General features: G+C 38.1%; 1 protein-coding gene across 10 annotated transcripts in view; it reads right to left on the bottom strand.

The window, feature by feature from the left end:
* The window catches only part of MECOM (MDS1 and EVI1 complex locus), a 551952-nt gene that overhangs the window by 36568 nt on the left and 499738 nt on the right, over positions 1–15646 (bottom strand). For all 10 annotated transcript variants that reach the window (XM_037046581.1, XM_037046587.1, XM_037046583.1 and 7 more), the window contains 3 exons: positions 10275–10377; positions 5970–6186; positions 738–885 (listed from right to left, as the gene is read on the bottom strand). In XM_037046581.1, the coding sequence (XP_036902476.1) occupies positions 738–885; positions 5970–6186; positions 10275–10377 (468 nt within the window). The remainder of the gene's footprint in view (positions 1–737; positions 886–5969; positions 6187–10274; positions 10378–15646) is intronic.

Here is a 15646-nt window from a genome sequence, read left to right as displayed (position 1 = left end):
AACATCTCTAAAGATAATTTCAAATGTCACAATTTCCATTGGCATGAGAGAAGATATTCAAATGCTATGAAAAGTTTCTGCAAACTGAAAGCCACTTTCATGACACCAGGACATTTTTCAGTTAATTGAGAAACAAGAAAATTAAATACTGCGAATTATTGTCCCTGTAATGGTCATGGTGAAGTGCATTCATTTTACCCTTATGTTGTTCCGCAGCTGGGCACTCAGGCAGCAGTGGCCACCAAGGGACTATACCTTTAATTAGAATTAAGATAATTAGAATTTATGGTGGGGACTTGGGTGGAAAAATCTGCAAATGTAGAGGTCTCCCATTCTTTCTGAATAGGCATTCAGAAACTTTATGTGGCTTCCTCACAAATTGCTGTTAAAATAAATCAGTAATGTGCATTGGATAAAATTTTCATTCTCCGTAAGGCTATAAAACAACCCCATGCTGGCAAGCCAGTAGCGGAACCAGGAATTTACCGTGGATGTCTGACACCTAGTTCTGGAACTCACCATTAAGCCTCACTTCCTCTCTTACAAAAATAAAACGATACCCACTAAGTGTTTTTATACACTGCACTAATGCCTTTTAGCATACAACACTCAGTCTACTTTTCTCAAGATATTTATAGTTTCCCCTCTCAAGGCTTGTTTTTATATATCGTAGCAAGTGATAGATTAAGAGAGAGCAGGATGACAGAGAGGCCAAGCAGTCTAAAAATTCACTGTACCTTGGCACAATTTTCACATTCATAGTGCTTTCCACTGTCATGTGACATCTGGTGGCGAATTAAGTTGGACTTCCAGTTAAATGCCTTGGGACACTGATCACACTTGTATTCCCTCTCTTCGGTATGTGACAACATGTGTTTCTCCAGGCTGTTAAGAGAACAATTAATTTAATAGGACATGGTGACAAAGAACACATTCATAAACAGAACGTCATTTTATTGCTAGCCCAAACGGCAATTAAAGAAATAAGAAGGAAAAGTTGTTGAGCTGAGGAGGAGGAAAGAAAAGAAACAGGCTTGGGACAGACAAAAGTACATTTTATGTTTCCTAGACTGTCTCTCACTAATGCAGAGAAGTACCCCTGTTGTTAGAAAATAAATCTGCTACAGCCTGCAGGGATTAACTGCCAGTTTAGCAGCATGATAAACAACCAGCTATTTGTCAAGTCTAGACTCACTACACAATTCTGAAAGTAACACATATTCTAACACCCACATAAACACATTCAAATAGAAAATGTTAAGAAAATGCTTAAGAACATGCAAGCAGGTATCCTGTCTGATGTATATAACTTCTAGATTCAAAAAAGTACTTCTGTTTTTACCCACATCACCATATGGGAAAGTGTGCTGTAAGCTGAATAGTTAACAAGCAACTTCCCAGCATTACCCTGGGATGGATGAATGGACAAGAAGGTAGACTGATGGATAAATAAGTCTGTGTATACATACAGAAACAGACATAAAGATATAAATATTTTATATATAGAAAAATTCATGTAGTCTACTAAATATGGAGAAAAGTGTGTAATATTTAAAGTGAGTGAATTCTTAAAAATCCTCAAAAGAAAAACGTTAGAAGTTTCTCACAACCATAGTTTCTCTGTGATTTAAAGTTCGGAATACTTTTTCTTCTCAAATGTTTCCCCTTTCTCTAAAAACTGTATAGGAAATGTGCATGAATATAATCAAAGGCAAATATAGATAGTGGATTACAGTGATATCCAGAAGGTGTTTGCAATATCTTTGCTAAGTTAATACGCAAGCACATAACATGGTAGGATACTACTCCCATACAAGGTAACCAGAGCGCCTTGGAGAAACAGCCTGTTTCAAATTTGAAGAACAAAATATACAAGATGGGTTTGTACATACAAAATGTACAAGATGAACATGTTATGGCAAAAAACAAGGACGTTGCAGATCCATGTCAAAAGAATTAGGGTGCCAATTTGAAGAGATGCCTACTGAGAAAATATAAGCATCAATAAAAATAATAATCTCATATTTTCACAATAACAATATTTAAAAACATGTAAACAAAACCTCACTAGTCACCTTTTGAAGATGCTGGGAAGGCACATAATTATTCTGACAACTAATAAATAAAAGGAAAAACTCATCCACAGGCTCTTGTCCCTTCTATATCTGAGGGTGGACAAAGAACCAGGGGACAATTCTCTGTATAGAATTAGTCCACATAACAAATGCTGAGAGAATAATAGAAGTAAAAACACACTCATTTCGCAGCCCCTAAAGAATTAATGAATCTAAGTGATCTATTATGTATCTCCTGGTGGAAATAAATAATACCATCAATGAGGTATTCTTCCCCAAACTTTGAACCCAAATGTGATCAAAGGGATGTATCGCCATTAACAGGAAATAGGGGCCCCGAAGAAAGATGTTAAACAACTCCAAAGTGATGTCATCAGGAGAAGTCAGATGGGAGGAAATACCACAGGGAAAACCACTCAGCTGCTTCCACAAATAAATTGTAATGAGAAAAAGAGAAAGAATAAATAACAATGAGAGAGCAGAAAAGAAAGCGAGACAGACAGACTGACTGACTTTAACTGGGGAGCCTATAAATTGAGATACAAGTGGCATGTCAACCAGTGGCAGGGATGGACCTCACTTTGATCCTAATTCAAACAAACACTGAAAATCATGATACACCGCTGAAATGTGAACTTGCGTTTCACAGAGTCCTTACTTCCTACAGACACATAATGAACTATTTATAAATAAAATGATATAATGCCCAGGATTTGTTGCAGACAATCCAAAACAAGTGTAGCTGGGACAAAATGGGCCTTGCGTGATATCAAAGCTGAGTGTCTGGGGTTCATTTCATAATCCTCTCTAGTTTTGTGTGTATTTGAAACTTTCCTAAGAAAAAGTTACTTAAAAAAATAAAATTACCAAACATGCAATCACACCTTCTCCTCCATGTTTTATTTCCCTGTAAGATGACCACTGTAAATTCAAACATTGCGTAAGACCTCGGTGCACCTAGAATCTATCACCCAGTCCATATGTAGACTGAGTGCGTGGGAGCGTGGGAAAAATAAAATGCCCTCCCTCCTATCTTGATAAATCAGAAACACCTCTCCCCTATGTTTTTTCTCTTCCTCAGCTCCCTCCCACAATTCTATTCGCATTGGCACACAAACTTATTTTTCCTGCCCCGTGAGTCCTTATTTTTCCTGCCCCTCGTTAGCAATGCGATTCTATTTGAGCACCAGCGGCGATATCTCTGTGAACAAAAGGTGCCAGGAGAGTGCAGGTGTGTGGAGTCACAAGAAAGGCCCTGTCCTTATCTACACTGTGTCATGCTCTGTTTGTTACACAAGTCGAAGTGTTAACAAGAGAGTTAAGAGAGAGATAGCAACCATTGCAGGTAACATTGAACTGAGTCAGAGAGATATTCCAAAATCATGACACAGACGCCCATTCCCAACATTGTCCTTTACAACCCATGAAGGCATGCCATTTTACGACATACATCATATTCCAATGTGTAGGTCAAATCAGAAGCTCTGAAAGCTAGTAGGAAAAGACTGGGTTAGACATGGTGTTGTGCTCCTGCCCCCGACCCCATACAGCTTTAGAGTATATGCTAAATGGCACATGGTGGGGAATACAGAGCAAAGCCATGGGAATGTTGCTTTCTTTGCTTCTTCTAACCAGAACGAAGTCCCTATTGTTTCATGGAATTAGCAGCTATCAAGTAATAAGTGATAGAAGAATTAAAAGGCAAATGCTTCTCACAAAAGCAAATAAATGTATACTGCTTTCAATCAACAGAGAAGCAATCCAGTCGGTCATTACCGAGACTCAATAAATGAGAAAGTTTATCCCGATTTACAGAGCTTTGAATCTTATCCCGATTTATAAAAGTCTTCTGGGTTCTTTCCATTTTTTGCATATCAACCTTTGTTTATCACCCCCCTTTTTGTGTGTGTGGGGGGAGAGTATTCTTTTCTCGCCATTTTACATAAAAGATACAAAACAGAGTAATGTAGCATGTCAAGAAAGAATGTTTCATTTGATGAAGTATAAAAAACAATATAGGATTCAACAAAGTAGAAGATACTTAGAGAATGTAGGTTTTGCACAGGGCTAAAACATATTTAACCCTTTGGATGCTTGTCCTCAGGTTTCACTGTGAGGTGCTAAATTCATCTCACTGCTTACCCAAAAGTGAGTTTTCAGGATTCGGCCAATGCCAGATAATTAATTAGGTTTCCTTCTTGTTTTCCACTGAATGCGTGACAGGGAACTAAGCTGACAGTCAGTCTAGGCATTAAGCAGAGTTAACTCAGGCTTACTCTTAGAACTAGTCACAGTAAGAAGCCTTCCCTACCTAAGAAGCATTGCTATTTACTTCTAGAAGGAAGTAAGAATTACATTTTAGTGTTTAGTCTGTCCATTTTGTTTCATAATGCTGTCTTTATTTTTGGTAATAAAACTAAAAGAAATATACTTAAACTCAGAAATTAAATCTTGCTTTGTAGCATAACTGTTTTACTCCCTATCATTTATTATTTTTATTTTGTTTTTTAATTTGTACATAATTATGTTTAAGGAACATGCTGCAACTTCTTTTTAATCACTAATACCTGTCTTACCAAATACGCTATATAACAAATTTATTCTCTGTGCGAATTTATGTTAAGCAGTAAAGATGAGTTTAAAGAGGACTGGGAAAGCCTCCTTAGCGCCCAAAATGTTTTCTTTCTAATAGTTAAATCAGGCCTGAATTCTCAAAGCTAGAGATTCGTTCTTTTGATTCAATTTCCACAAGGATTGAGTTATGCTTGATGACTTTCTAGTCATTTATGCATTAAAATTAATGACTGCTACATGAAATCGTTTCCTGTAAGTGGCCTCACCACAGAAGAGGGTGCAGAGCAATCAACAGAGGTCAAAAGAAGAGGGAAGAAGGGGAGGCATTAAGGAAAGAAGGAAAGCACAGTGGTAAAAGGAAATAGGTGGAGTGTCCAAGACAAACTTAGTAATTCACACTCTTGAATGAGTCCAGTTAATACACTACCAAACCCATTTAAATACAATGATGTTATGTTCGCTTGAAAATCTGGTTAAAGGTTCCAAGGACCATTCCCACATTTAAAAGCAAAAGAATGAATACGGTTATTAAAACTATTTGTGGACTAAGGCAGAAACCATTAGGTAGAAACACACAAACCAAAAATCTATTAGTTGGTTATATTCATCACTGATTTGAGAAACTGTTTTGCAGCATAATTATCAGTATGATTTTCAGAAGATGGGTTCCTGGGTTGCTGTTTTCTTTAATAGAAATAAAAAATGTTCTTGAATAAAATTCAAAAGGCTACAAAAAGTTTGTATGTGATTAAAATATGATTTTCATTTTAGTAAAAATAAAAATCAAACAATTACTTCATTTAGATCATAATTACATTTTTCCCCTTAGAAAATTCAACATTTCCTTCACCGCACACGCTTTCCTTATTCTTTCACATGTGTGCAGTTTAAATAATTGAAATCTAGTCCATGGGTTACACTGCTATATCAAAAAACCAGCTATCTTTCACTAAATGAGTAGCAGAGGTAGCTTTATTAGAGGTAGCTTAACTGATATGGTTACTTTAATTAGCGTCATTGTTATTACAGAAGACTTGATTCTTCTCCTGTTACATTTTGCAGTAACGTTAAACTTTCTGTTGGCGACAATACTGTTCAAATAAAAAGAAACATTTTCTATCTGGCATCCAAATAACTAATTCTCACTTCTTGTAAATATTTGACAGATAAGAATTTCCTAAGAAAAATGATTTCTGAACATGTATCAGACTCATGGCTGTTTCAAATTTCCCATCTGCATAAATTTTTTAAATCCAGCATAAAAACATTTTATTGCAGAGTAAATTAACATGGTTTGTAGTGCAACGTGCCATTTCTAACCTTTGCAAATCGGGAAAAACTTGGTCACATTCTTTACACTCCTGGATTGCGTGTATCTCTCGGAGATCATTTTCACTTTCAAGTTTTTGTTGAAAGTCCTCTTCCACCATCGAAAATGCTGAGTGAGGGGTACTGCATGGGAACTTCTGGTGATCTGCTAGCTCGGCCTTGGACTCAAAGAGCTGGTCACAGTCCTCACAGCGATATTGCCGTTCTTCTGCGGAAATAATCCAAGTGTTACTGACATTGGGAGACCAGGAAGTGCCACCACAGCCCAGGAGGCATCACTGAATTACAGAAGACGTAATAGGAAGTGCTTGGTTTTCACTTCTACCCCTTCAATTTCCACAAAGATTAGAATAGTAGAGGCAAGAGAGCCAGGACAGAGCCCAGAACAATAACATAAGTGGTTACTGGGGGGACAGTATAGACTCCCCATCAGATAAAACCCTTCCAGGATTTAATATCTACGGGATATTAAAAATAGTAATGACCACTTAATGAGCATCATTTATTTCCTCAGCCACATCTATGGACTATTGATATTCCTTAAAACCTGATTGTAAGGAATCACGTGTCAGGTTTTAATTCCAATTTTTGGACGAGGGTATTGAAGCTCAGGGATGTTCGGGAACCAGTCAGTAACCAGCTAGGTGGTTGTGACAGGACTTGAATCCATCACTGTTCCCTGTGCCATGACACCTGGGGGATGCATGGAACACCCAATCCCCATCTGAGCCATGCTGGAGCCTGGTTACAGTATCAGCAGACTTGAAATGCTTCACTACATTATTACTCGGAATGGTATATGGGATGTTTTTAGCACTCTTCTGGGCTAATTTATGTTACCTTAGGGCCAGTGCTAATTGGCATGGCTTTGTTAAAGAGCAAACACAGCATGAATTTGCACCTTTTATCGGTGAGATAAATAAAGAGTAGAAGTGGGGACTAGCAATAACAAGGTTAAAAAGTGTCAGGGAATAATGGTACTATTTCTGTTCTTACCATTTGAATAGCTTTCAGTCCACTCATGAGGCCACACTATGCCTAGAACACCCAGACACAATCACAGAGGTCTTGAAAATAGCTCCCAAGGTTGAAAGATACCCAGGACAACAACATGAGACATAATCCCTATTTTATAAACCTACAGCCAGGACCTATCCCCAGTTGTTCACTGACTGAACATTTTTGAGAGAATATTTTAGTCACCTACTGAACACTAGGCATTTTGCTAGGGAATTAATATACAAGAAACTCAAGGGAATGCACATATGAACAGAGTATGATATATTTTATGACAGATGCATGCACAGGACCTGAGGGAGCTCAGAAGAACGTGCCTAATTCATCTAATCTCAGGGGGAGAGGCTCAGAAAATGTGATGAGCAATAATCGGCTGGGTGAGTTGGGATGAGGGCAGACACTGCAGGCAGCAGGAACAATGTGGACCAGTGAGGAAGGCCAGAAAGAGCATGGCAGGCTCCTGGAAGAAAGGCTGCAGCAGACTATGACAGGTTTATAGGGTGTATGCAGGGGAGGAGTGGGAAATGGAGTTAGAGAGGGCAGCAGGTCACTAGGGGCTTTTTAGGTCCCCGCTAGGAAGGGAAGAGAAAGCCACTGAAAGCTGGAAAGCCCCACTGAAACATGAGAAGCCAAGCAGCAAGGTCAGATGGGACGGCAGCTGCTATAATCTGCATACAATACTAGTCTAGTTTAAAGTAAGCTAGTAACAGGGAGCCAGCAAGGTAAAGAAATTAGTGCATAGGTTCAATAGGGTTTGTCAATTTTGGAGGTAGATGATTAAAGAAGAGGAGGGTATTCTGAAATAAATCACTTCAGCTCTAAAGACAGGTTTCCCTATGACACTAACCAGGTAAAGGAAACGTTGCCTATCATCTGTTACACTATTCACATATTTAAGATCTACATTTAGGACCTGAGCCAGCAGTCTGAACACAAATAGAACCTTCAGACCACATAATAAATGGGAAAAGCCTCGGTTTTAAATACAGCAAGACTTTGGCTTGAATGCTGACTCTACCACCTTCTGGCCATGTGGTCTTTGCCAATTAACTGAGCCTATGTGGCCTCAGTTTCCCTATATGTGAAACGGAAATAATTCCTTCTTTACAGGTTCGAACTATGTGTAAAGATTAACTGAGGTAATAAATAAAAGGCTGTAATAGCTAGCATATAATATGTGTACAATGCATATTTTCTCCTTTCTAAAAACATTAAATCCTAGAAGTATAAAATATGAATCACCATTTAAACATCATAAACATTATATGAAGGCTGTCCGGAAAAAGTCCAGCCATTGTCAACATGCCGAGACCAGTTTATGCAACATCGATGTAACCTGGCAGCCAGGGAGAGTGGACTGGAATGCACATGTGTGAACAATGATGACTTCACTGTAGTAATTAGTGGGGCCATTGAGTGAGCATGTATATACTGTGTGGCCATCGCATTCAAAATGACTGAGCAAGTACAGCAAAGAATCTACATCAAATTTTGCATTAAGCTTGAACACTGCTCCGCAGAAACTACTTGGATGATTCAGAGGGCCACAGCTGTGGGAACCTGGTGATCGGCAGCTTCCTCATGACAACGTGCCTGTGGATGCATCACAGCTCCCGCAGCGGGTTTTGGCAAAACATCAATCCCTACAGCCCAGATTTGGCATCCTGTGACGTCTGGCTTTTCCCAAAACTGAAATCACCTTTGAAGGGGAAGAGCTTTCAGACCCTCAGTGAAATTCAGGAAAATACGGTGGTGCAGCTGATGGCGACTGGGAGAACTGTGTGACGTCCCAAGGTGACTCCTCTAAAGGGGACTGAGGTGTCATTGTCCTATGCACAATGTATCTTGTATCTTCTTCACTGAATGTCTGTATTTTTCATATTACATGGCTGGATACCTTCTGGACAGACCTCATATATAACATACATGGTATATGGATGGATATGGATACGACACATTGAAAACAAAAGGCAACTGACCAGTTCAAGCGCGTTGTAAAGAAAGGTAATATATGAATGGCAGCCCCCAAAGAAGAATAGTGACTTTTATTTAGGCTTTTACAACGGTAAACTAACCATCGAAATTTCCAAACAGAATTGACTGAAAACCTTTTTAGTTCTATCATTCACTAATGAAAGGTGTCTTATATATACCAGACAAAGCCCAGATTATATTTTTTTATCATCTAAGTAACCCCGCTGTCACGGAGCCCTTTTGGGGCAGACTTCCCTTTTGTGTTCAAACTCCACCAGGTTTTTTGAGAACACAGGATTTCTTAAAACCATTTGCTTGTCAGACTTTCTAAGAAGAAACCAACTTCCAAAAAGGCTCCCCCCAAATACAACTGGTATAGTCTACCAGGAGGTGGGAGGCAGCTCAGCCACAGGAAGAAAGTCCACGCAATAAGCCCGAGAAGAGCGGCGGCCTCCGTCGAAGGAGCCACAGAAGCATCGGCTGAGGTTCTTCCGTTAGGGATGCTAGAGGGATTGCGGGCAGCTCCATCTCCACCTCTCAGCTAAGCTGGGATGGGTAACCCTTCCCGGTGGTCCTTCCAACTACTAAACACTATAAAGACACCACCAGAGGAAGTTGAACCAAATCACATTATATTAGGAGACAGAAATAGGAAAGGAGAAAAAAAGTATTAAATTTTCATCCCAATGATACAAATCAACACAAGAAGAATTTTTTAAGGTTCTCTGACTATACATCACTAATCATTACAATTCTTTTTGATTGCCCCTTCCTTAGACTTAGAATAGGTCTCTGGCAAATAAAAATCTTTCTGGCTCTAAAATTTCTTCATCCATACTCTTCTCCCAAATCCCCATCACCCCAACCCTCTCCCCTATGGTCACGCTGGCTGGGATTTTGCTCAGGTAGAAACACTTTCCCCAGCACTAGACCATTAGATGGGAGAAACATATGCTAGATAGACAAACTCAAAGCCAGGCTCTCTGCAATGACTTGCTGCTCAGTGAGGGGACTCCCACTATCATCTGAGACACTGACAAAAGGCTTAATGATGCGACGTCTCAGTCTAAACGTTCAAAATTCCCTTTGAGCTCCATTTCAGGGAAGACCTATGATTACTTCAGCTTCATAGTGATATTAGCCTTACGTCAAACCAAGAAAATAGCCACTTCAGGAGAAGGAATGTGTTAAAACTGACATTAAATGGTCAGAAAAAACTAACAAACACCAAGTATGATGGACCCTCTGGATGCTCAGTCAGTCCCCACATGAGGACGGCGCCCCCACGGTGGGGGCGTGACTAACCGTGGATGTCCGGGGCCATCGTTTCATGGGGATAGTCCTCACTCTTCATGAACAGCAGGAGCTCCTCTCCCGGCGCGATGTCTGCGACTACTCTGTAAAATATCTTCACCAGACCAGATGAGGGTGGGTGGGAAGAAGGAGAGAAGTGAATAATAACATATCTGTACATTTTCTCATACCTTAACAAAAATATTCCTTTTCTTTTTTCCCCCAAAGATGTGTGACTTCCCATTTTATATACTGCAAATTAGCCCTCCGATGCTGAATGGAAAGCTGCAACGCCCATGCCAAGTCACAAATCTGTCCCAAATCCTGCTTCACAAATCAAATTTTCTTAATGCAAGGCTTGATGTCACACGCACGGGGTGTGATGTTTAATGAAGACTTCCCACTTCTCCAAATTCCTCACTCCCAAGTGAGCCACACAGGCACTCAGAGTCCAAGCGTCTGGCCTTACCCAGCAGCAGTCTAGCTAAGGGTGACCGGGGGGCACAATCGCCTCCCTTGAGTGTGTGCTCTCTCAAAAGGAGCACCTTCTCAACAAGGTATTTTTAAGGTAAGAATTTGGAAGGACATGACATAAAGAATTATGACCTCAAGATCTGTAGAGCAGCCCTGGCTGGCGTAGCTCAGTGGATTGAGCGCAGGCCTGCGAACCAGGCAATCACGGTTCGATTCCCAGTCAGGGCACATGCCTGGGCTGCAGGTCGGTTCCTTGCAGGCTAACTACCAGCAGGGGACGCACAAAAAGGCAACCATACATTGATGTTTCTCTCCCTCTCTCCTTCCCCTCTAAAGATAAATAAATAAATAAAATCTTAAAAAAAAAAAAGATCTGTAGAGCACACAGTGCAAGGGGAGTATTTTGTTTTCTAAAACTTAATCTCCTCTCCCCATGGAGGACCTGCTCTCACACCCTTGCCCCAGATCCCTCTTTGAAAGCCAGCATTATGCCTTCGGTTGATTCATTTACGGGGGCTTATTTCCCTAACTTTCCAGCAAAATGTTGAGAGGAGGAAGGAATTAATAAAACCATTAATGACTGACTAAAAAACCAGTGGGGCAAGTATGAAAAGAACCTTGACCTATAATTTCCAAGAGCTGCCCACCTTTCCCTGAACCAGCTCTGTGACCTTAGGCAAGTCATTGAACAATTTACTTGTCCAGACTTCAGGGTTTTTTTCATTTAGAAAAGCATTTCATTCATGACACATACAAATGTAGAATCAATCGTTATGTTGCATGGCTGAATCTAATATAATGTTATATATCACTTATATCTCAATGGAAAAGCATTTAATCATAAAAATATTTAAGGTGCTTATTCCTTTTACTATACAAATGTTTAGTTTCTAGTTTTATTGGAGAATTGTTTATTAAACAACAATTTCATAACCAGATAGATGTTATGGAAGAAAGAATGAAGTCAGACAATTAACTGGAAAAATTACATTCACACACACCCCTCAGAAGCCACAATGATAACAACAAACAGGAGTTCAATTCGATGTGGGAGAAAAAAGATCGCATACCACAAATTGGTACACCCTACTAAGAAATAAGGATTACTTTTAGATGTAATTGCTCTAACTATGGTTTCTTACAGGGTCATCTGATATTTCAAACTGAGAAAAGTAAATTAATGTCTTATAAGACCAAAAGAAATGCATATAACTTTAGTAGTATTTATTTGTTTATCTTTTGAGAAGCAGATGTCAAATGTAAGTACGTGCCTCTTTATTCCAGTAGGTGGCTCTAAAGTCCAATTGTTTATTTCTCTATAGAAAGACCACAGTATAAAATTGTGCTAAATTAAAAAAAAAATTTCAAAGAGTAGTATTTTCTGCTTAATTTCTTTCTTGTTGAAATAAAATGTTTTTCATTCTACAGTAATTCACCCATTGTGAAGTTGGTTTATAGAAAATAATGTCAAATATCTAATGTTGTATAATATGTTATAATATAACCTAAGAGTCTTTATATCAATAGAATCCAGACCATCTTAGGAGACATACCCTTACTATGTGCTCTTTCTACAAAAACCAGCAAATTTACGCTTTACATCTTATTAAAACTTAACCTCATTTTCCCTTCTTTTAAAGTACACTGAGATAAATAGTTCTGCTCAAAAAGTTACAATATTAAAAAGAAATTAGTGTGCGTGCACTTTCCCCAAAAAAACTTCCAGTGAAATGCTGCTAAGTACCCTGTTTCATTCTGGAGTTCTATTTCCCCTTAGAAAACAATGGACTTCTCTCAACAGTTTGAATCACCTCTTTTTTTTTTTTTTTTGGCATCTCTCAAAGGTTTAACTTATTAGCTTCCTTTCCAACAACATGTTGACATTTGAATTGTGACATATTAGAACTTTTCAGTGGCTTCTCGGAAATAGTGAGGTTAAAGAGACAATACTCTGCAAGACCGTAAAACAGCACAGTTGTCTGTGTTGGGGGATGCTTCTTAGGCACACATGCCAGATCATTTTAAGAAACTCCTATGACACCATTAATTCTTTGTAGCCCACTATTAATCATGTCTCTTTCAATTCCACTTTAGAGTTACTCCCTGCAATATGAACAGCCCGAGAAACACAAGAAAATGATGGATACATTATAACTACCTATCATAAAGACAATTCTCTTTGTGGGGACAGAGATCACTACTGTAATTTCCCTTTAAGTGTCCAGATTGTCATGTGAAGAATATTGAGCACATAAAAAAATAAAAGACATGGAAGAGTGTTGATGTTGGCTTTATTTACTGGAGGTAAAAGGCGACATTCCAGGCCCTGAAAGGCAAAGCAAAGCAGAGTGGGTTTTAACTTCAGGGTGTTCTTTTCGATTTTAAGTGAATTTTTATGGTGCTCATGAAACTGAGGTTTGAAAAGAACTGGCACGCTCCTGACACAGTGAGGGCGGATTCCAGGCCTGCTTCCTGGTACGGTACTAGCATAAGCCTCGAAGTCCCATCTACCACACCCTTCCGAATCCAGCGTGGTGTTTTTCAAGGTGTTGCTACCATTTCATGCCTTCACTGTATCTCATTTCTTAGGATTTTAGAGAAACTTCAGGAAAATTATGTTTTTGCCTCTTTAATGACACTGGCCCAAACACATACTTAGAATACTCAAGTCCAGAGATGTATAAAGTTAGTTTACATTTTAGCAATAATACACTAGCGGGCATTTGAGAAGTGGGGGTTCTAGTTTAAAGAAAATACAATCATAATTTGTTGCCTCAGAACAATTATGTGGGGGAATGATGGAATGTAATCTTGAAGAAATTGAGCCATTCAAAAAAATAAGATATCACATCTCTGTTTCTGTATAAAATAGGTGTTCTGGCAAATAAATACATAATTAAAAATGTAAGTGATTTGTGTAGCTTCTCCTGTAGGTTTGTATATCAAGTAGGCTTGACCATGCTGATAAAAATGAATCATAATGTCTTTAAAATCAGTGTAGTCTTGAAATCCCAGTTATATTGCGGTCCTATGAACTGTATGTTCTCTGAGTTACATACCAAAAGCAGAGATACTACTAATATAATCTCTCTGGCTTTTGTATTGGAGAGAAGTGGAAGAAAAGCAATTCCTCCATGAAATTCCATAAGGAGTCAACAGGTCTCCTTCCCCATCAGGGGGTTTTATGGAAAAGATTATCTTTTTCCATAAGATAACTAATCCAAAATAAAAATGTCCTAGATCTGGGATTTTGTGATGAATTCAACTCAAGTGTATAATGAGGGGCTCAAAAGTCTCAATCACTTAGAAAAAATTGTAATTCTCACAAACGGGTTATGGATGTATTATTATTTTGGTGTCTTTCTCATAACGTTCTATTAAAAGAAATATCTCAATTCCTCCCAATATCACGTGAAAGCTAAGAGGAATGGGGCTTTAAAGTAAGATAACAGGATTACATAAGAATCCCATTTTTTAAAAACCATGATAAAATATTTTAAGTATTTTTAAACATGATAAAATATCTTGACTCCTCTAGAGTTTTCTTTTTGGTAGCTAACAGCAAATTCCAGAAACACAAGTTATAAATGTGGCCTACCTCTCCACACATTTGAAACTTTTGAAAGTTGAGGTGGTCATTTCATTTTGTCCCCGAAAAAAAATTTCCCAATGTCTTGCTAGACTCCTTTCATTTTGCAGAAAGTTATAATCCTATTTAAGTACAGATATTATATCTGTATCTCTGGATACCTGAATTTATAAGAATACATATTTATAGTAAATGTTTTAATAGATCTGTTTGTGCTATTTTTATTTTTAAATTTTGCTAAAATAGCATACTGGTGAAATTTCTTACTATTCTTTAAATTCTAAATCATTCAGACATTTGAAAATAAAACTAGAAATCCTTTAAAACTGTCCACTTTTACTACTGGTAAGAATCACAAATTTGGACGTAAGTATAAAATTATTAATAGGCATAGGTATTTCTCTGAATATAATTATTACTTTAATTTATTTAAATTATTAGTTTAATTTATTTTAACTCAACTTGAAACCAGTTTCAAACGCCCAAAGACTCCCCATTCAGTTAGCATTCGTTAGGCTAAGCTAGAGATAAGAAGCAGTGGTGAAGGGAATGTGGTTTAACACCTGTCAGAATTCCAAAAGGTGTATTTTCATGCGATGCTCTATGTAAGAATACATGTGCTTGGATATTTCCCATGTGGCATATAAATGTGGCAAACTACATGTTTTCAGAAACTTTAAATTTGCATAAAATATTAGCAATCTCATATTTTATATATTAGTGTAATTGAGTGTTTAATGGCACATAATGGATTGATTACATATCAGTTATATGTAATCATATATTATATATAGCTGAAATCAGAGTTAAACATATTTTACTGAATTCCCATTTTCTTTTGTTATTTTTAAGTGCAAGAGGATAGCTACTGAGGAGAACATGGACACTTACAAGCATTCTGATAGGAAAGTTAACAGGCATTAGAAGTCTTTCAGACTCTGCTTTATATTGTCAGGGGCCCTGTTCAGCCTGATCCCCTATCAGATTGATGAAGCTACCATTTGTATTATAAGTGGTAATAATGTGGGTTCATATTGACTACCCTATAAAATAGAAAAATCTAGGATCTCTCAGGCCCACCTTCTGTCCAGTTCGATATGCTTGAATTGATTTAACGTATTATGTTTGTACTATTGAGACAAGAAGAATTCAGTGCACAAGAGGAAAAACAAGAAAGAAAGAAAACACATCATCTACTTTTAAAAAGATGAACAAGGCTTCATTGTTATAAATTTCTGTTTATTTTTCCTGGTCAAGCACTGGAAGTTTTATTTATGCTTAATAGACTGCATTTGGCATGTCTAGAAATGACAGAAGTGTG

Source organism: Sturnira hondurensis, unplaced genomic scaffold (genome assembly GCF_014824575.4).
Source record: "Sturnira hondurensis isolate 20B ecotype Veracruz unplaced genomic scaffold, ASM1482457v3 Scaffold0005279, whole genome shotgun sequence".
Lineage (NCBI taxonomy): Eukaryota > Metazoa > Chordata > Mammalia > Chiroptera > Phyllostomidae > Sturnira > Sturnira hondurensis.
Note: the sequence above shows the minus strand (reverse complement) of the source record. Positions and strands in the feature narration are given on the sequence as shown.